General features: G+C 36.9%; 1 protein-coding gene across 11 annotated transcripts in view; it reads left to right on the top strand.

The window, feature by feature from the left end:
• The window catches only part of KIAA0825 (KIAA0825 ortholog), a 252,235-nt gene that overhangs the window by 57,682 nt on the left and 172,848 nt on the right, over window positions 1–21,705 (top strand). For all 11 annotated transcript variants that reach the window (XM_072860780.1, XM_072860782.1, XM_072860772.1 and 8 more), the window contains one exon: window positions 18,400–18,570. In XM_072860780.1, the coding sequence (XP_072716881.1) occupies window positions 18,400–18,570 (171 nt within the window). The remainder of the gene's footprint in view (window positions 1–18,399; window positions 18,571–21,705) is intronic.

Below are 21,705 nucleotides of genomic sequence, written 5' to 3'. Positions count from 1 at the left end.
CATTTAGTCACAAACTTGCCAGAGACCCTTAAATAGGCTCTCAAATCTAATGGTATTTGCCAATAAAATATATTTTTAGTATATTTATATAATTAATAACTTTAAAAATCTTAAATGAAATTTGTTTTTAAAATCTGAGGCAATACATAGTGTGTTCATCAAAATCAGTAGTTGATTATTTTTAAGAAAATACTGTTGCAGAGTGGAGGTAAACTGAAGTGATGCAGATTTGACTAAGTACATTTTTAGCTACAAAGTAATTAAATCACCTTCACTGATGTATTTTAATATTCATATTTTACACTTTTACGCCAGTATACTGTCCTCTTACTTATGTGTCTAGTAGGCTTCCTCTTTCTTTTCTTTCTCCAGAATATGACCAACTTCCATTCTATTCTAAAGATTCAGTCAAATGCAAACTGTGATGTAAATTCTGATATTTTTAATTTATTATCTTTAAATATTCATGAGTTCCTAAGGAATATATTGTGTTCATGGAACACCTAATGTGAATATGGCATATATCTACACTTGAATAGAAGGACTCAGTATTGTTTAGAGGAGCTGCATTTGTGCAGTGGAGTTGAGAGCAAGAAGAGAAACAGGCTATGGAGTAACTTGTTGAAATGAAGGTAACTTCGGGTCATTGGATGAAAGTACTTGGTAAGGAAAATCTGTTTTGAGGTCACTTATCCTTACATATTCCCAGCAATTCGCTGTCCAGCTAACTTGAAATATGAGTTTGGGGTTTTGCACATTTGACTTAGATTTGATTTCTCCTCTACATTCATGTGCACGTGGCTTTATTTCCTCTAGTTTATCATTTCCTCCCTTTGAAATAAAGAACCTTAGTTTCAGACTTGCTTTTATCCTTCCATTTAATTTGAATTCAGTCGGTTTGTGAAGTCTTGAGCCACGATTATTGCCTACAACCCATCTTCTATGATCTTCATCTTATCTATCAAAAATATGCCTGAAATAGCATTGATACCTACTGGTTGCATGATGAAAAAACAGTTATTCATGTCTGGGAATAATTAGGACTCAATAACTTTAGTATAATTTATTCTCCCATTTATATCTGGAAATTAAAGAATCCCCAGACTTGGTTTCATGTAATTAATATTTATGTCTTTGCACCTTTTTTGCGATTTCTGTCCCAATTACAATCTATAGCAGATAATCTACAATATTTATGTTGTGGTTACAATTGCTTTTCCATCATGTTTTCTTATCTGTAGTCCATTGTTAAAGTCTGGCTTTTCAGAAGTATTAGGAGGAAGGGGGAAAGTGTCTCAGTCACTTGGCTTACTACTGTTCTGTCCTAGAAAGTCCTTTTGCATCTTTCTGAAGTGCTGGTAGGGCCTGCTAATGTAAAGTAGCCCATATGGATTACAGATTATAATATCCAGTATCACATCCTGCCTCAGCAGTTGAAGGTCATTATATTGCCCAAATCCTTGCATTAATACAGGCAAGTTTTCAGTTATATCTGTAACGTGTTGGTAAGGGCCAAACGTTTTAGAAATATGTAATTTTGAAACTTAATTATGGAGGTTTATTTAAAGGTTTTTTTAATTAATTTAAGCTTTAAAATATTTCAAGACCTACATACCTATTGTAGTGACTTTTAGACATTATAAGGACAAAAATAAAGGAATGACAACAGAAACTGGAACTTCACCATCCTTGCTTCCTTGTACATCCTTCTTCTCTTTTTTCTTACTCCAGCAGGCCCACAACAACCTGTTCATCCCTTCTGATGGACATGCTGGTTTTGCTTCTGTTTCTGCACAACAGCAGTAGCTGATGTGCTTCCATTATGTTTCTGCCTGCTTGGCATCTCCTTCTCTCTTCTCTTTCTGCTCTGTCACTCTGCAGAGTGCCTGGTAACATAGCTTTTATAGGAACAGGGCTTTAGGGGCCTGTAGAAAGCAAGATATGGAGCAGTTGCTGGAAAGAATGCTACCTGTATGCAAACAGGATTTGCAGCTACTGACTCCTTGAGCTGCTCTGCCCATGGTGATGTCTGGCACAATCTTCCCCATATCTTACACAGGTGGAGTGAAAAATCCTACAGTTTCCACCCTTGAAAGATGGGGAAGTAACATGTATCAAGTAAAACCATAGCACTTCTCTCTTATGCATATATAAACTTCACAGAAAACATGAGGACATCAGCAAAAATGACGTGGGTACTACATATTGATTGAGTAAAAATGCAGATGTCGTCATTACATTTTTTACTTTATAAATACCAGAGATTCCTAATTTTGTGTTATTAACCAATCAAGATTGAGATATTCAGTAGGTTTAATTGTCACCTGTTTAAAATAATGGAGCAAACAGTGTGGGTGGGAATTTATAACAGGAAGTTAAAATTGAAAACCAGTGGACATACAGATATGATGCAGATTTCTGCAGTTGTCTTTGTTCCTTGGGAAGCCTATAAAATTTTGACAGCCAAAACAAGATCCTATTACTCAGGGGAAACAAAATAAATGTCTTTGCATTTAATATAGGAAATAATGTGTTTCATAGCCTCTTTGTCACATATTATTTATTTCTTATCCTTGCAAGTATTGTATTTGATTTCTACTGCACAATTATATTAAATGGAAATATGAGTAGAACTGAGGAGAAAATAAAACCATCTGTTTGAACATACAGAGTTGAAGTTTTAATAAAAAAAGAGGTACTCTTTTAAAGGCCATATGAGCATAATACCCTAGGACCACAAATGTATTTTCTAGTGGGAGAATGACATTTTCGTAAAGATTACGAAAGCATTAAGCTTGTTACTTTTTAAGCTTCTAGTAGGGGGTAAGATAACAGTATCTAAGTTACTGAAATGTCAATTGAACTGACAGAATTTCAAAGCTGGTAGCATGCCTGAATACCTTCCTTCTTTTAGAGCAGTTGCTTGAAATTACTTATTAAGCCCATAATATGAAGACAGGCAGTGAAATCTTATTATTGACTCTTTGTCATATTGAAAAGATGCCCATTCCAGAATTTTATTACCATGTTGTTTATTCAATAAGATAAGTAAACACTAACTGTACTTTTCAAATTATTTATGTTTTTAAACATGAAATTCTTGGTGTTCTTTTGGGTTATATTTTTTCAGACTGTTGTGACCTAATGAAGTTCTTCCACTTCATCTTTTCCAACAGGAACTTGATTCTGTTTTCTGAATTCTGTAGAGGTTGAAAGGGGCATAATTCCATTCTTGGTATTTTTTTTGCTTTCAAAATGTCCACAATTAGCAAACACCAACTAATTATCTTCCTTTTTGCTCTCTCAGCACACCTGCGTGTTCTTCCTCAGCGTGAAGAGAGCATTTAACTCACTATGCCCTCTAATTATTGCATTCTCCTCCCAAGTTTAAAGGATGAAAGTGATTTACTCTCCAGTCTGAAACTTTGTGAGTGATCAGAGGTCAATTTGAGATTTATATACTGTAGTATTCTGTTTAATAATAAAAAGTGACGAAATCTGAGAGAGAATTACTAAACTAGGCTCTCTTTTACTTCAGAATATAGGCCTGTATGAAGAAAAGTGTGTAGCACTATGGCAGATAAGACTTTAAAAATGTCTTTTAAAGAGGCTCCTGCAGTATTGATTGAAAACAAAGTTGTTATAGGAGTCTTTTCAAGATATGCATCTACCATCATGTCATCACAAGTTAATTAGATGGTCCTGGCTGTGATTTATGTCAGGACAGAGAACCTCTTCTGTCACAAAATGTGTATTCAGAAGGCAAATTTAACTTTAAAAGGGCAAAATTATTTTAGTACAATAGTTTGTTTTGCAAAAAATGATATGTGTTTAAATTGGGGCTGTGACATATCGACAAGTTGGATATTACATGCTAAATTAGAACATGAATCTCCTTTTCACTGTGCCTTAGGCTTAGAAATTTAAAAAAACCCTCCATCTTCAATCAAGGGGCTACTGAGTTTTTGAAAAACAAAGCTTTCAGTTATTTTATAATACTTTTCACTACATTCGCTGAATATAGCAAGGCAATGGAGATATTCCTGTCTGTCTGATCTAGAGAGAATAAGGGTGGTTATAACCCCGTCCAACTTCTTAGTTAGAAATTTAGTAGTTAGTGCTCTGGAGATTTTTAGTACCCCTAAACACTGGGGACTGACTGGAATTGGATCAGTTATTAGTCTCAGACTTTCAAGAAGAGCTTCCTTTTCCTCAGTAGGTTCATGCACTGATCATCCTCTGGCTAAGATCCAAATTTTTGTATTTAAGTACGAGGGACGGTGTACTGACTTGCTGTTGATGTGCTAGGAAAGTCCAACAATTTCCATAACACAGAAATTAGGTGTTCTGTTACACATGGCACTATCAGCTCATCTATAAAGAGGTGTTTTAAGAGTGTAGTCTCAGCTCAGTAAGTAGGAACCTATATGTGTACATCTGTGCCGATGTATGATTAATCCTTCATTTATAACACAGAGAATATTCTAGCCTTTGTACAAAATATTTGTTAAAAGGTTTTGAATTTCCAAATTTATTTCTCTAGAAGTTCTTAAATGGCAGTCCGCCCTTTTTTCTGTATGCCTAGACTTATTTCTGGTTTTTATATTCCTTGTAAAAGTAATCATGAGAACTGTGTGGTGACTTTGCCTAACTAGGGTTTTGAAATATAAAGAGGTAGGAAACAGAAATATGAGTATTGACTCCAGCTTTATAGGTAATTTTTTGAGTGTTTTCTCTTATTAGAATAAAAGCTGTCACTATCTGCCTCTGTTATATCTTGGAAATTCCAAGGAGCAAGAGAAGCAAAAGTGACAGAGGCACTTTAATCTATTATTTAAGGAAACACATAATCTCATGTGTAGACTACACAAAGGAATGATGAACAGTTGATAGAAATTCCTGATTGGTTGAAAGTTCCTAACAATCTCATTTTAATAGAGTGGGTCTGATGCGTGTAATGAAGCAATCTGTGAGACACCCCGCCATTCCACAGTGAAAGTAAATGCAGAGGATAGAAATGAAGCTAGCAGACATTTTTATATTTGCAAGCATTAAAGAAATTGCAATCTGATTAAAATAAGTATGTTAATTACTGTGTTTTCAAATAGAAATTACAATTGTCTTTTGTCAGCCAAGTGTTTTAAATGGTTTACAGGGAAACATATGCAAGTCCTATCAAAGTTAGAATTCATGAGAAAGCTTGACAGACCTGGCAGTACTTCATTCTCTTTCAGCAAAGACTGAAGAACAACAACTTCTTAGAGTTCTTCAAGGACTCCTCTCTTTCAAAATAGGTATTATCTCCAGTTTACTACAGGTTCCCTCAGTTTTTATGCTTTCTTCAAACCCTCTACTTTAGCGTTTTCTGTGCATGTGTGTGAAGACTTCAGGGAATGCAATGACTCCCTTAGCCCACAGTGTAGGCAAGAAAATTCAAAAAATGTGTGTGGAACCAGTTTCTGTCATTGGTAAGGCCAGAATATGGTTTCAGTCCTACTGAGAAATATTACAGAGAGTAGCATTTTGTCATAGGATAATTCTTGCGTTTTTCTGAAGAGTACTGTTTGCTTATAGTCACTACTTCAGAAGAAATTGTCAATTACAGAACAGCGCCTAAAAAAAAAAACCATAAATGCTATAAACAACTGCAAATATAGTCTATCTACAAGTTTTCTGACCATTTTAATTGAAGGGAAGTTTAAAGACTGTCTGCTATTTCATTATTATGATAATTATCAGAAAATGATTGGATACGAGCTGCTATATTCCTTAAATGGACCCATCATTAATTAGTTTTAATTCAGAGACTAATTAATTAGTTTACATTTGAATTCTTTAAAATGTTACTGTATACCAGAAATTGCAGTGTATAATCGGATTGTCTTGTAATTTATTAGAAGATGTGTGTGTTTTTGAAAATTAAGGAGCAGGTTGAGTCTCTGGTTTCAGAGCAAGCTGAGATGGGTACCTGTGTAGAAAGTAGTTTTATTAAACATATTACAGGGCACTTCATCCTCAGAGCACTTGGGGAAGTCTCTGCAATTTATTTAACAGAGTTGTAAAGTAGCTCTGTGCTGTCAAGGAGTCAGATTGGTTGGACGATTTGCTCAAGATTACTACATAAATTTGGTGTCCAAGCATGATCACATGTCCTTGCTCTCCAGCCTGTGTTTCCAGAACTGGTCTATTCTTTCATCAGTTGGTCGATGAACATAATTTCAAGCAAAGATTTAATTTTGACAGACCTATACACTCAGTGTTAACACGGGACTTAAGCATTTGGTAGCAAACATCTAGCAACCTGATACGGAATCAGCCTTCATGATGAGGTGAAAACTCATCTCATTTAACTGGGAAGACATTATGGATTTGATTAAAATTTCATGTATAGCGAATCTCTTTCAAAAGATTAGTGTAGTCTTCACTGAGGTTGTTTAATAGCTGGCAGTGACATATCTACTTCTATGACAGACACATTCTCTTGATAAATATATGCAAATTTATACATGCTTACCATGTTTATACATAAGTTGAGATCCCTTACTTCACTGCGTTTTTTTGACACATGCACAGTATGGATGTATAGTATAAGCACTTACAAAAGTCACGAGTTAATGGTGATGTCTAATAAGAAAATGTTTGCTATCTTTAGATCTGTGACCATTTTTTTTAAAAAAGGGACAAAAATAAGCCAACGTGTAGTCTGTTTGCATAAGCTGCTTTATCAGATTGCCCTGGCACCCCTGGGTTTCACTGGAACTAACAGGGAGCTGCAAAGCAAGACAGGTGTTTAAAAAACCTTAAACACTCAGATAACAGTTTGCATCCATGTGGTTTCCTTTGCTGCACTGATAATTCTTTATGGGTCTGTCAGTTTCAATCAGCAGAGAGTACATGTGATCAGTATATCTGATAAACTTGTCAATGCCTTTTTAAAGCAGGATTCCCCAACCTATTCTATTCAACTCTCCTCCCCCCGTCCCTTTTTCATCATTTCAAGTAGAATCTTGATAAGACAGAGATACATCACAGGCAGCTGTGTATAGCTAGCTCAGGCTACAACTAATTTGTGCAGGAAAAAATTAAATCAGGAGGTAAATTATTTCATGATTGCTCATTCCCAACAGAGTTGGGCATCATTCTGAAGAAAATATCAAATAATTGGTTTCAGGCCATGTCAGACACATGCAATTCCCTTCACTAATGGCTATGTGAGGTAGCACTAGGCCTCAGGGGTCACCAAAGAACTGAAAATAGCTTAGTGCCAGGCACAGCAATAGAGAGACAGAGCACATAGGAAATGAAGTGGCAATAAGTGCAATCTATAGGGGAAATGTGCTTCACTTGGAGTTTAATATATTGGCTTAGAATCTGGCAGTAAGCCATGCAACAATTGTTTACCTTTTTGTCAGCATCTGCATCTGTTCTGTTTTGTAAAAGGCACTTAACTTTCAGTCGGTAAATGCTGGAATCAATAACAACTGTTAAGGGATTTCCTTTCTTTTTTTTCATATTCCATAACAAATGCACGCTACAAACAATGTTTGCCTTAGATTAACAAGGAACAGACATTAACAGGGTCAAAGGGATTTGGTTGGGAATATTTTATAGCTTCTTCGGTTTGCAGTAATTGTATCTGTGTGATTTGAATGTGTCTTGTAACCTATCCAAATTAAACTGTTAAAAAAATGCTAGCATGCAGTAATGAAGATGATTTTTTATAATTATCTTAAGTACTGTGTATAGAAAACTGCTGGCACTGTTTGTAATAATTTAGTTCTGTGTAATATTGTGTATTACATCTGCTATGCAGAAATATTAAGTTGCCTCTTACAGTATGAGGAAATTAGTGATTATATCCAGCAATACTAATTATTTAAACCTAGCAGTTACATTAAAAAACATACTCCAACATGCAGTTTGAGAAAACTGTGAGCAGATGTCCATAAAAATTGAATATATCATTACTAAACACAAGTGAAAGAGTAATACAGTTTATATACAAGCTCTGTTTAGGTGATAGTGTGCAGATGAATGCTGTCATAAATGCAAGATTGTTATAATAGTTATAGCATCACTTAAAAGTTAATATCGCTGAGAGCTGAGGAACACATTATTGTTAATGGAATTTATGTATGTAACTCCCTGTGCACTGCTTTGAAAATTTACCCCTTGAAATATCCCTATACACAGTGACTATCAGTAGCTGAGTTTCTGTTGCTTTATTAGGCTATTTCTTTTCCGATTTTAACAAAATGTTAGTTCCATTTATGAAAAGGCTTTATTATTTATACGCAGGTTGTAGTTAGGTTTTTAAGTTTAATATTACACTTTTTCGATTTTCTTCCTCATATAGCTTTATTGGATGAAATCCCTGACATCGCTTTCTTGTGTCCCTTGTAGAACAATATTGTAGATCTATCTTATATGAAATTAAGCCTTATAAATGGGGGCAGGGGAATGATATTTAATGTATTGGGAAGGTATTTTATAGTAAAATTGATTAAAAGGGTTTTAAACCCTTGGCTCCTGCTGAGGGAGAAATCCCCACTGTAATCACTGAAGAAGACAGTCATCAGGTTGCTTTCCAAGGATTCCATCATGAGTCTCAGAAGCAGTTTAGCCATGTGGCTCTGAACGCTGAGTAGTAATGCTAATTAATCTGAGAGCAACGCTGTCGTAGTGTAGCTATTCTTGAACATCCACAGCCAGCTCACTTATGATGCAGGGATTTCTGCACCACACTTTACTGTGTCACATCCCTGGATGGGTTGAAACGATCAGAATTAGCCATTCAATTTTTTAAGATGTTGTGAATGCCACATTGTTTAAAACATATAAGGTGCCACGCTCATTAAAAAAAAAAAAAGAAAGAAAAAAAAAATCACAAAAGTTACATTACAGTTATGGGATTCATTTATATGCATATTTTCTTATGCCTTTTGAGATTTTAAATGCTTCCAGGCTATAACCAAGGAAATTGGAAACACTTTATTTAATGGTTTCAAGAGCTACAGCTTTGAGGAAAGTACCGCTTTTCAAACTTGCTATAAAATCACAAGTTAGCAGGTGTACACAGGTCATTTCAATCTAGAACAGCCTTATTTCTCATGCTGCTTCATTTTTAGAGATGAGGGCAAATCTTTTTAAGTGGTAAGATAAAGGCAGATATCTTGCTACTGAATTTAAGTATTTAGGAGAAGCTCAGGTGCAATGATCAAGAACTTTATTGAATGTGTCTTTCGCTCTATGTTGCTTGAAAAATGCTTTAATTAACTTATTAGCTGGCTTAGAATTCGTGTGGATACTTCTCAGCTTCATCACTGGTGAAGTGAAATTCTCTAATACCATCTTGTTTTATTCCTAAGAGCTCCCAAGTGGTCAAATTATTTTGCAGAAAATATCTTTATATACAAATATGGAAGAGAAGACTGAGATTCTGTGTTTGAGATATATTGCGTCCACACTGAATTTAACCTTGACGCTTGAATGACATGCTGATTTTTTGTTAGAATTAATATTGAGTAGAATTACCTCTATAATGTATTTAATTTATCTTATTAGAAGATGAGGTATTAATTTACCTGTTAGTGTTGCAAAGTTGTCCATGATTTCACTAGTAATCCCTATGTGTCTCTTTTTACGGTATTGATACCGTCTGTTTCACTAGACTATATCCTATATAGGCATATCTTTTAGTTGTTGATGTAGAAAAAAGCCAAAAAGACTTAGAGAAGGGAAACAATGTGATAAAAAAAGTAGAACAGCTTCCATATAAGGAGAAATAAGCAAGCTACAATTCTTCAGTTTGAAAACAAAATTAAGATGGTAGGATACAATAGATGTCTATAAAATGAAGAGAGGCGTTAGAAAAATGAACAGGTAACAGTAGTTGACTGATTCTTAAAACTAGTTGGCATCAGGTGACGCTAGAAGATTAAATATTCAAGCAAACAAAATGATATATTTGTTAACCCAGAGTAGGTAAAGTGTGGAACTTCTTTCCACAAAATGTTATGGATGGTAAAAATTTATGTGGGGTGAAAGGGTAACTGGAGAAATTGATGAAATAGACATGCACTACAGATTATTAATGTATGCCATGTCTGTCTGTGGAAGCTGCCCAAATACAAGTAGTCAAGAGCTAGGTAAGCTCTGAGGAAAAAATATTGTATATGGTTTTCTTGTTATATTTTAATGTAGTCTTTGTTGTGGTGTAACCCCAGCTGGCAACTAAGCCCCACCCCCAGCCGCTCGCTCACTCCCCCCCGCTGGTTTGGGGGAGAGAATCGGAAGGGTAAAAGTGAGAAAACTCGTGGGCTGAGATAAAGGCAGTTTCATAGGGAAAGCAAAAGCTGCGCACACAAGCAAAGCAAAGCAAGGAATTCCTTCACTGCTTCCCATGGGCAGGCAGGTGTTCAGCCATCTCCAGGAAAGCAGGGCTCCAGCACGCCTAACGGTGACTTCGGAAGACAAACGCCATCGCTCCGAACGTCCCCTTGTCCTTCTTCTTCCCCAGCTTTGTATGCTGAGCATGACACCATATGGTGTGGGATGTCCCTTTGGGCAGTTGGGGTCACCTGTCCCAGCCGTGCCCCCTCCCAGCTTCTTCTGCACCCAACAGAGCATGGGGAGCTGAAAAGTCCTTGGCTAGTGTAAACATTACTTAGCAACAACTAAAACTTCAGTGTGTTGTCATCAACACTGTTTCCAGCACAAATCCAAAACATAGCCCCATACTAGCTACTATGGAGAAAATTAACTCTCTCCCAACCAAAACCAGCACAGTCTTCCTCTTTCAGTCACTGTCCAAGCCCAGGGTACTGGGAGAAAAGACTCTGGAGCTGAACCCAGCACAGCTACTCTTACAATATTATGCTCTTATGTTTATGATATGTAGAAACTCTCTCATTTCTTAGCCACCCGTATTTGAGGTGCTTGTAATTTTTCAAATTATATATATTTTGCACTACCATTTCTTATAATTAGTCTAGGTGAAAATCATTTTCTATTAGTCTCTGTTCTCAGGATTTTATATTAAAAACTTCAGTAAAGTTACTGTTTACTTGTTTGGAGTGTCGTGTTTTTCATACTCCATGAAAAGTGTTGAGTCATGCATTTTTATTGTTTGTTGGTAGAAAGAGTGGTTTGCCAGCTAGTTACATTAAAATTGTTTTCAGGTAAGCATTTCAAGCCTAAGATATAAAAATAATTTAGGGCAGCATGCTTATCTGCAGTTTAGAAGTTCTGAGGCCTTAGAATGCTATCAAAAGTCAAAATAATTAGCTAACTGAATTGTGTGTGTGTGTGTAACTTCATCTGCGTGAAAACAAATGCCATTTTTGCTGTTTTCTAGTTAATGTTTTTCATAAGTGTATCACTAAACCTGGTTGTTGAAAATTATGAGAGTGCTTATATTTTGTAGGGTGTGTTTGTACTACGTGCTCATCTCGAATTATCAGCACCTGAATCTAAATATTTACTGTTAACCAAATGTCATCATTTGTGCAATGAAACTGCAAAACCCTATGTGCATTACTGATTCTTGACTGTTTCAGCGGAAATTTGTTTCTGAATGTTACCTATGCTCTTTCTATCTACGTTCTTTCGTAATCTTTTCTGTATAGCTCCTCCAATTGCAAAAGAATTTTCCAGTCTGAGGAAGGAGGGAGAAAAGCAATAAATTGTGGGATGATGTTGCAAGAATTTAAGGTTTTGAGTGTTTCAGCAAATTAGCATAGGGGACGACGACCCATAACCTGGGTTAGAGTGGATCTTCTGTTCTAAATTATACAACAGCTGAGTAAACTCATTTGGGTTTAGAACATTTGAAAATGCAACTGAAAAGTTTTTCCATATGGATGGTAGAACTGTATTGGCTTAAATGTACCTAAGAACCTCGATTAATTGTATGTTAATGAATGCAAGACCCATGGATTTTATGTTAAGATATTAGAACACCTTTATGAGAATTTTGAGAACTAAATTAGTATTTAGGTTGCATAATAGGCAAGGATAGAACAGAAGCTTAGATTGTTTTGAAAGGCTGTATAAAAAAGTAGATCAAACTTGTTTTGTGCTTTATTATTGATGGATGTTTATCATAACCTAACACCATCTTAATTTGGAGGATTTGAGACCTGGAGTATTCTGCTTGTTTCATGTATTTTTACATTTTTTATTACCAGGCCTTCCCCCCCACCTCCCCCACCAGTGAATAGCTTTTATTACTTATGGCTGTGGCATTGATGCCTTCACTCAGGGCCTCTCCTCAGGTGTGTAATGTCTACCATGGCCATATTTCATCCTTAGACTTGCCACCATTTGAGGCTTTCCTGCTGCTTTGGAAAGGACTTTGTCACTTTTTTGATGTCATGAGGCTTGGATGAGATCTGAACAGAAACTTGAGGTCTAGTGTAGTCCGTCTCTAACCCCTAGTTTAGCAGGATGGTTGATCACCTGGGTCAGAGTGCTCATTCTGACCTCCTGAAGACTAATAGTATGCTTCTGTCCAGACAGAACCAGCTAAATGGTCTCTGGTAAGATGGACTGCTTCATTCTTCAAGTGTGGCATGCCCTTTAGATCTTAGGAAAATTTCTTCAGCTTCAGTCCACTCTGCTAAAGTGAAAGGCCAAACTTGAGAATAAGCGCCCCCAGTTTCTCTGGTGCTGTATGACTGCATCAGCTACCTTAGCACCAGCATAGTCTGGCAAACCTTGCACAATTTGATAGACATTCAATATTAGTTTTGCCTGGGGCTTCTTTTTCTATAAGCAAAGCTCTCTAAGAGTCACCATGTTTGGGTGGCAGACTCCTGCTGCCTGTCATTTGATGGTTGGGATGGTAAATCAGCACGCCAGAGGAAATGAAGTACCCTTTATGCCCCCTTTGTGTCTATGTCATAGGAAGTCAATAGTAGAGATTTTCTAAATGTAGGGATGTTAAGAGGATTAAAGTTTTGAGCTTATTCCTTTGCTTCCTTCCAGTTTCATGTAATGAACCATCAAGATTTATTTACTTACTCTAAAAAAATGCAGTGCAGGTTCAAGTTCATTCAAGTAAAATCTTTGTCTTCTTCACCTCTTCTCCCCTCTACTGCCCAGAAAGGACCACAGTCTAGACAGCAGAAGCCTAAAGTACTTTCTCTTCTTTCCTCTTAGCAAAATAATCATGCTATCCTTGGTGAAGCAGAAATGACCTTTCTTCTATGGTTTTAGTCTGAAGACTGAAGCTCCTTAAAGGCTATGCAACAAAGGCCTGGGTGCACTAATGGGCCTTAATGGCCCTGACCAGCCTCTTCTGGGGCCTCCACCACAGCCTGCCCAAGAGACCTATTTCAGCTGAGTCCTGGGTCTTCAGTCCCTGCTTGAGCTACATCACAGCTGTTGTGGTGTCCATCTCCACCAGAGCCATGTCTGTGACTGGCCATGCACCCCATTGATTCAGGCTTCCTGGCTTGAGCTTGAACCTGCCTTATCACCATGGTCCTGCCTAATGATCACTGAACTGTGTCTGACTCTTGGTTACCTTCACCAGACCTGATCCTGACTCCAAGCTGTGAATTAACTTCTGGCTTGACCTCAAATTTGTGTCATCACCATGAACTTGGCTGATGATCTCGACCCTCAGCTGAAACCTGACTATCATCTCTGGGTCTGCCCTGCTTGCCTTGCTTAGGGACTGCAGGATAGGGCCCTGGCTGGCGAGGAACCTGTCCTGATGGCCATATTATCATGCTCTACTCTCTGTCCCTCAGAGAGCAGCCTGCCTTTGGTGCTCCCTGACACTGTGCTTGGTTGGGATCTTTTTTCTTGTGCCTAAAGATAGCTCATCATACTGGTTTAGGATTTTTATGCTGGCAGATTTGGCCTCCAGAGCAGTTCAGAAATCATAAGTATAGGCAATGGTTTTGTACAGCAGTATTTTTGTGATTCTTGTTCTGCACAGAAGGAAACCTGAAGCTATGTTCAGGAGCTCAGAACCTTTTCTTACGCTATTTGCTTTGCTCCTGACCTCACCTCTATGTAGAGCAATATTTGCAAAATTGGCTCATTAGCACATTGGGAATGTCTGTATGATCCACTTTGCCTCTCTGTAGCCTCTGTACCAGCCCTTCTGTCCCTTTTCAGAAATTCTTCTCACAAGGTAGTGCTTTAACAGGAGGTCAACGTGTCCTGTTGTTAGGAGACACTACGGAGGTCCTGTTGCTGTATGCCTGTAGCTAAAGATTGTGCTGCAGCTATTTCCTTGTACAAGGACTACATGAATTAAACTCAGACATGCAGAAAAAATCAAATTTAGAAGAATGATAGTAGCAAACTGCAGGCAGTTCAGGAAGGAAATTGGTTTGTGCCATGTAACTTACTACGTGCTTCCTTCTGTTCTGCAATTAGGCTGGAATGCCATTGCTAACTCTGATTTGTGGCTAGTGGAGATCAGCTTCACGTACTTCTGGTCACCCTGTGCGTGGTCCTCTGCGAATTGGCATGGGTGCTGTCAACAGCTTTAGACCATTTTCATCACAGAGGGATGTCTCTCTTTCTGTACAATGTCACCTGGGTAAATGAGTTATGCGAGTTCTCTGACCTAACATCATAAGTCATGATCCATTCATTAACTTTTTCAGTTTTTTTTCATAGACTACTCTGTGAGTAAGGCTGATTTTCCTCCAGACAGGTTCATGACACTAAGACTTGGTTGAACATGTAATATCACAGTGAAACCTCATGTCTATTCACATCTGTCCACATGGAGGCCTGTACTCTTCATGACAGTCTTCTACAAGACTTATAAATCTGTTTCCACATTTTCTCTATGGTATCGCATTGGCTGCTTAACTGTTTGCTGTTACATGGTTCTTAAATGTTTCTGTTCTGTGGTTGTCCAATCAGATGGATGTCTGAGAAGAAATGCCTTTTCATTCCCCTCTGCTAAAAAAATGGACTATGATGTGCTCATTCAAGCAGCCTGGTTAGTGGTGTTCAAAGTTGAATGCTGCCATCAGTATTCTGAAACTTGACATTCTGGGTTGTATATAAGATCTTTCAATCAAACTTGGGATACTCAGGCGTGTGCGTGCTATTTGGCCATCAGGCACTAAATAAATGAGTTGTCATTGCTGGGGGACAATAAAACTGTGGACGTGGAAATGACCATATGTGAAAGGAAATTAACTTCTGGTGGTTCCTGCTGTCCAGTTCTTCCAAATTGCTGTGGATGATATAAGCAGAGTTGAGGTTCAAGCTAACTTCTTCCAAAAGTTGGGCTATCCAATAATATGCTTTTTTAATCCAAACCCACAAGAAATAGCACCAATCTTACATAAGAATCAGTCTGTGTCTGTGTTTCTGGCATGCTTATGCTTCTGCAGTTGTAGAGACTGGACTCTTCAGTAAGACTGATGGTTTCTGTATGAGTAAAATGAGATGGAAAAGTGCCTTGTAGTGATGGTTCTGGATAACTCAGGTGAGTAGTTCAAAGATTACTGCCATGAGTCAAGAGCCTTAAAATCCTGTGAGCTGTGCAAAATAACACGTAACTTTATGTGAGCTGTGCGGGTCAGCAGTTGAGAGCTGTTACTGGGCCAGCACTTGTCCTTTCAAATACCTATTGCATTGTTACCATCAATTTTGGTTGATAGCCAGGTTCAATGACACGTCGGCATGATTTGTGCTGATTGCTGATGTGAGAGTACGTGGCTTGACCCATCCATAGTGTTGTAACAAAAAGCTTGTGTAAGTGATGTGTGAGTCTCTGTGACATCTGGATCTTTGGTATACTTTCATGTCAAATGTAAGTCACATTACATTTTCTTTATCACAACAAAGCCTAAAAGAGGACAAAAGGAAATTTAAGAATGGGTTACCCGTAGTATATGGAGCTCTCTATAAATCCCATATAGGTGTTTGTTTGTTTATTTAGTTGGTTGGTTCTTTTTCTCCTTCCAGAGAAGTCTTAGGATCTGGGTCGTGTGATGCATTCTCTGCCTTACAGCTTTGATGCAAGATGATTGTTTAGCCTGCTTCCCCTAGTGTCAGCAATTCTAGGAAGATAATACTTGTTACATGGTGATCTCATCTTTCCTTTCTGTTTTCTAATGCCTTTATCTTGACCACCTTCTGGTCGCAGGGGTTTGCACATCACTTTATGTTGAATTGGATTACCATGTTCTCACTGCCCATAGTTTATAGGTTTCTGATGAGTTCCAAACCTGATTAGAGGGGTTTCAAGTTCGTGCTTCAGGCCTTCATGAGTGCACTTAAACCACTGTTCTCTTACCTCCTTTCCTCTTGACTGTGAGGGCTGGCTGCTTATCAGATGAAGGGGCTTATGTTTGTGCCTTTTTATCAAAGACAGAATTTCCTCTACGCTGATCTCAATTTATTTCTTAATTTTGTATCAAAGTTTTATGTCAGCCATGAAATTAACCCAATATTCTTCACTACCTTCAAGCATCTAGAAGTTTGTCTATACTTCAAAACCTAAAAGTCTGAAGGGCTTTTCTAGACATTTGTAGAACGTATGTAATACTAAATAGTAAGCTTTTGCTCTGATGATTATGTAAGTGTTCAGTTGCATATACGATAATATGCTTTGTCATATATTAAAGTGTTCTTTCGACTTCTTAATGGCATGAAAAAAGAGGGCTCTTTGAACTTACTATCTTTGCCTTCCAGCTGAAATGAACTTTGAATGGTCATTGAAAGTAAAAATAAAAGTTTTAACTTTTTTTCTGAGTTTGGTAATATATTCCAACATTACTGTGGTATACCTTTGGCTTCTAGGTCCACTTCCTTTCAGTCTACTGAGTACAATATTGCTTGGGGCGATCAAACAATTGGAAGGTTTCTTTGTTCCTTAAGAGAGGGGGCAAGAGCATCACAAAGTTTTCAAATTATAGGAGACAGAACTAACATTCCATTGATTTTTATGATGTGATTTGTGGTTCTTACATCTTGGATCTGTTATTTCTGGCTGTCTGCAGACTCAGGCTGTCATTTCATGCCAGTTAAACTCAGTTTATATTATCTAGTTTTCAGGTAAAGGAAAAAAAATCTCTGAATACCAGAATGTCTTTTTTTGGAAGTTTAAGACTTAAAATTGGAAATCCAGTGATACAGATATTATTTACTTGTTATTCAGAGAGGAAAGGCACTAACAGGGGCAATTACGCATAACGCTTTCTTTTGCCATTCTTAGAAATGCAAGGGACTAGCATGACTACATCTGTTTGGAACTTTGAGGAAATTCAGATGTGGATGCAAAACTCACAGTTCAATCTCTCAGGCTGCAAAACTGGAGTAGCAAATTAGGGAATTTGTATTCAGAGCTCAGCTCTGCTACTTAGATCTATGTCTATTTAAAAGTGATTTGTGAATACCTAAAAAAATATGTAGGAACTTTGTGGAAAAAGGGAGGTACTGAGTACTTCAAAATTGCAAAGGTAAGAGAGTTTTGACACATAAAGGTACATTTCAATCAATTTCTATTTGTTTTTGTCTTTCCGAGTTTCCCTTTCAAACTACTCTGGCTCTCATTCTGACACTTTCTACATAAACTGTTCTGCTGATGTTACATCTGCAACAGAACTGCATAGGAACATAGTATCAGCTCACCGCAATTTGCATAGAAGTGCAAATTTGTTACATTTAAAGAAGTTATAAAATTAAAATACTTAAAACCATGTGGCTTGGTAATACTGAATTGGAAACAGCTCACAGTCTTTTTAAGTCTGACTGTGCTCAAATCAGAGTTCCCTGGTTGATGTGACATGATTATATGTTATGATTACAAGTGTTAACCTTTCAAAATAAAATGTTCAGTTTCATCTTTTAAATACCAAATGCTTATAGGTATAATACTTGCTGATATTTGTTCACTGACAGTCTCACTTGTTTTCAAACCCCACATATTTAAAGTTGTGGAGTGTTAGATTGATGTTTCTTTTCACTCAAATGTCATATTCATCAACTGTATTGTGCTAGCAGATTGTTAAACAGACAAGGTGACTTGCAGAGTGACAGTGTAGTGATGTGATGTCCCAAACCATTAAAAAATAGTAATGACGTGTTTTTTTCCTTTTGTTCAATCAGTTTTTGCAACACAGTGGTTTTTCTGTAAAACATGGGTGAGAAGGTTTCTGAGTAGATCTATTGCTTGGAAAAAATCCTAGTTAATGAATAACAAAACCTGGAATTCAGTTGTAACTTCCCACATAGTTGAGAAATGCCAAAGATTTAGGAAGAACTCATGTAACAGTATTTTATAATGAGGAAAAGATACATTATGCTATGACAAAAATGAAATTACTTGATATATTAGACTTCCTTACATAATCGGTTTTGCAGGACCATTTTTTAAGCAATAATAAAAGGTATTTTATGATTTTACTTGAACAGCCTCCCAGGAATACCAAAAAAAAGGAAGGAACTTCTGCTTAACATTGTATCAACTCAAATGTCTTTCTCAACTTATCAAACTCTTTTTATTAATGGAAGAAAAAATTGAAGAGCTCTCTGCAGAAATTCTGTTGGTGCCTTCATTTACGGAGAGGAGTAAGAATGTTCAAGGTAATGAATGCTTTTCCTTATTTATTGATTCTACTTTGTGCAAAAGGACAATTTTGTATGATTTTCAACATTAATTGCCTAATCTATGTAATCATATTTTATAAACAAGTTTGTTACCATATCCACTGAAAATCTTTTTGAAATATGCGATTTACATTTGAGCACAACGACTTGTGGAAAAGAACTGATAGTTGTGTGTAAAGATGTGAGGTACACTAGTTATTGATGGAGAATCATCATGAAAAACTTATCACACACTGTAACATAGTATCTCCTATTGAGTTATCTGTAAAATCCTGTGTTTCATATAGGACAAAACAATACATGGAGTCTGAATTCTTTGAAACTGTGACTATTTCTGAGCTTTTCTTTGAAAGCTGCCTTTTTCAAGAGAGAAAAACACTGACTTGAACAACTAATTGATCTTAGTATACGTGCAACTAAATGTTTTAGTATATAGTCCTGCTTTAACCTATAGATCTCATAAACGCTTACTAATATGTACTGTGTTTACTATCACGCTTATCCCACTGGCTCCAGTGGGTATTTTATAGAAGTAGGCTCTACATCAGAAAGTAAACTGCTTCACAATCAAGCCTCAAGTTTCCATTTGCTTTAGATTCCAAGCTCACGCTCTTTTTCATCTAATTGCATTCATGTCATATGAGGAGAACCTGAAATCCTGAAAATTCAGGTGAATAACACCGTCCAGGTCACAGTATGCTCATAAATGTTCTTCTACTCTGCTACTTCTGCCAGTAGAGGGATTCCAGGTCACCAGAGAGCAAGTGGTTTCAAGAGCTTTGATTATATTGCAGGAAAGGATCAGACCAGAAATGAGGCCAGGCTGCTTAGGGAGAGAGGATAGGTGGAGTCAAATATTCGATATCTCTGTAGTCAAGCTGCAGGCGGAGAAGAAAGGTGTTTTGGGAATGTGGTCTTGGAATGCTAAATTGATAAAAAATTAAAAAAAAAAGATTAAATAAGAGTTCTGAGGCACACATTTTGTTGATGGATTCTTCATCTGAAATACTGACACTCTGAAATAAAGAAATACAGGTTAACCTATGTATTTTTAGAATATACATCAAAGCTCAAATAAAATTTGCATCCAGGTTCCATTTTTGTTATTGGTTTCAATGTATTTCTGCCTCCTTTAATCTTTCAGTTTTACTAGTTCTCAAGAAATGTTAAGCTATTATACACTATGTTTTACTTTTTATGGCCTTGATCCTAAAAGAGGTGTTACAGTAAACTTCTCTTAGGGGTAATGTGGAGGATAGGATATACATTCAGTAAGGGTAATTTTAAGTGTTCCTTTTATTTGTATATTCTGTGCTAAAGTGTAAAAAAATTGAAAAACTCTTGAACGGGAAATTTATTTGACATGTTTAACTAACTAAACTCTACGACATGTGATCTCCAATACTTCAGAGAACTTAATGATTGCAACGTTAACAAGAAATATTTTACTTTCCAGGAAGTGTATTTAGGACTTTATCCTGCAGGCATTTCTCCAAGCTTAATTACATTCAGAACTGTTCCTCAAAAGTGTGTTAAACCACCTTCTTTGAGGAATATTCTTTTAGATTAATCGTGTCTATAGCAAGTAGATTCTTAAATGGTACCTCTACTTAATCAAATCTGAATGGGGAATATTACTAGATCGTGTTGTAGGGCACAGTCTTCTGGGTAGAAGGCCTGTTCTAAAGAAAACATAAAATCACTTTTACCCCAAAACACAGGTGAAAGTAAATCTTTTACAGGTGATGTTAGTGAAGTCATCAGACATACCTTTGTTTTTAGCGTTGCTGTTCTGATCAGGTGGATTTATTCACAAAACTTTGCTTAGTTATATCAGTTTCATGAGAATTCCTGAAGAGAAGGCATGGCCAGAGAAATTTTTTAAAAAGTCTGGCTAGAAGAAGGGTTCATTGGTGTTATTTTCACTTCATATTGTCAGAAATCTCAGTTGTAGTGATGGAGTGAAAGATGATTTGATATGGGAGAATGAGAGCTATGTTCCCAGTAGTTCCAGGTTCTGTTAAGTACCAAAAGGGATTTAAGATTTTCTCTGTTAATGTCCTATTTTGGGCTGACAATCTTATTTTTTCCACTAATGAAGGCTGAGTTTTGGTAAAAAGGATTTATTAGAATCCTTGCTTTATTTTCATCAGAACACATTATAATATCTGACTAGAAAATATAATGGCCATCTTCTGTACTTATTTAGAAGCCTTCTCAGTAGAAATCTTGTGTAATTTAACAGATTATAGAGTCCAGATCTGTCCAAAGCAGCTTTAAATTAACTCAGGTACCAGTATCAGGTTTACAATGCAGCACAAGCTGCAGAACCAACCTAAGCAGCAGAGCGAATTAGCCCAGATTGAACCGTGTGCTGCTGTTGCTAGACAGTTACCTGTCCTCTCTCTCACTGGTTTAAAGCTAGGTTGGGTATATCCAAACCACCCTGCAGTCACTGCAGCAGAGGCATATCTGAAGTATCAGTCCTCTGCAAGTAGTACTGCTGGTAAATTAAGGGAAGCTGGCCAATTCATAAAAGGTAGGCTAATATCCAAGTGAGCTAAAGTTTCCCTAGGCATCACTTAGATTGGAACCTTGCACTTGCTTCCGTTTCTTTTTGGTTGCTTTTAGTATTCATGGGAGCCTTTTTATCTATGTAACTCACGCAGAGATGCAACAAAAATAATGATTTTTCATGTGCTTGTGTCAAGTGTTGCGTTTATGTGTATAGCTGTTTCAATGGCAGTTTTAGTTGATTTTTGCTCAGCATATCCCATAGTACTTCAATCTTGATATATAGAACATGTGTAAAGTTCCATCAGAAACAAAGTAGTTCTTTGGATGGTTCCTCTTTTTAAATTTTTTTTTGTCCCAAAGATGGCTTCTGAGTTTTAACTAAACCAGACGGTTTCTTGGCCCTCATTTTTCCCTAAACCCAGCGATGACAAAGAGCAATGGCTGCATAAATTGGATGTAAGAAGAACACTTAGGGTTTATCACAGAAGAATCAAAGATTTCATATCTTCTGACAGATTGTTTGTACTCTTAGGGGGTCTTAAGAGGGGTCAAATGGCTTCTAAGAGTTCCTTAGCTAGATGGTTAAGGGATTGT

The sequence above is a fragment of the Ciconia boyciana genome, chromosome 4 (assembly GCF_034638445.1).
Source record: "Ciconia boyciana chromosome 4, ASM3463844v1, whole genome shotgun sequence".
Lineage (NCBI taxonomy): Eukaryota > Metazoa > Chordata > Aves > Ciconiiformes > Ciconiidae > Ciconia > Ciconia boyciana.
Note: the sequence above shows the minus strand (reverse complement) of the source record. Positions and strands in the feature narration are given on the sequence as shown.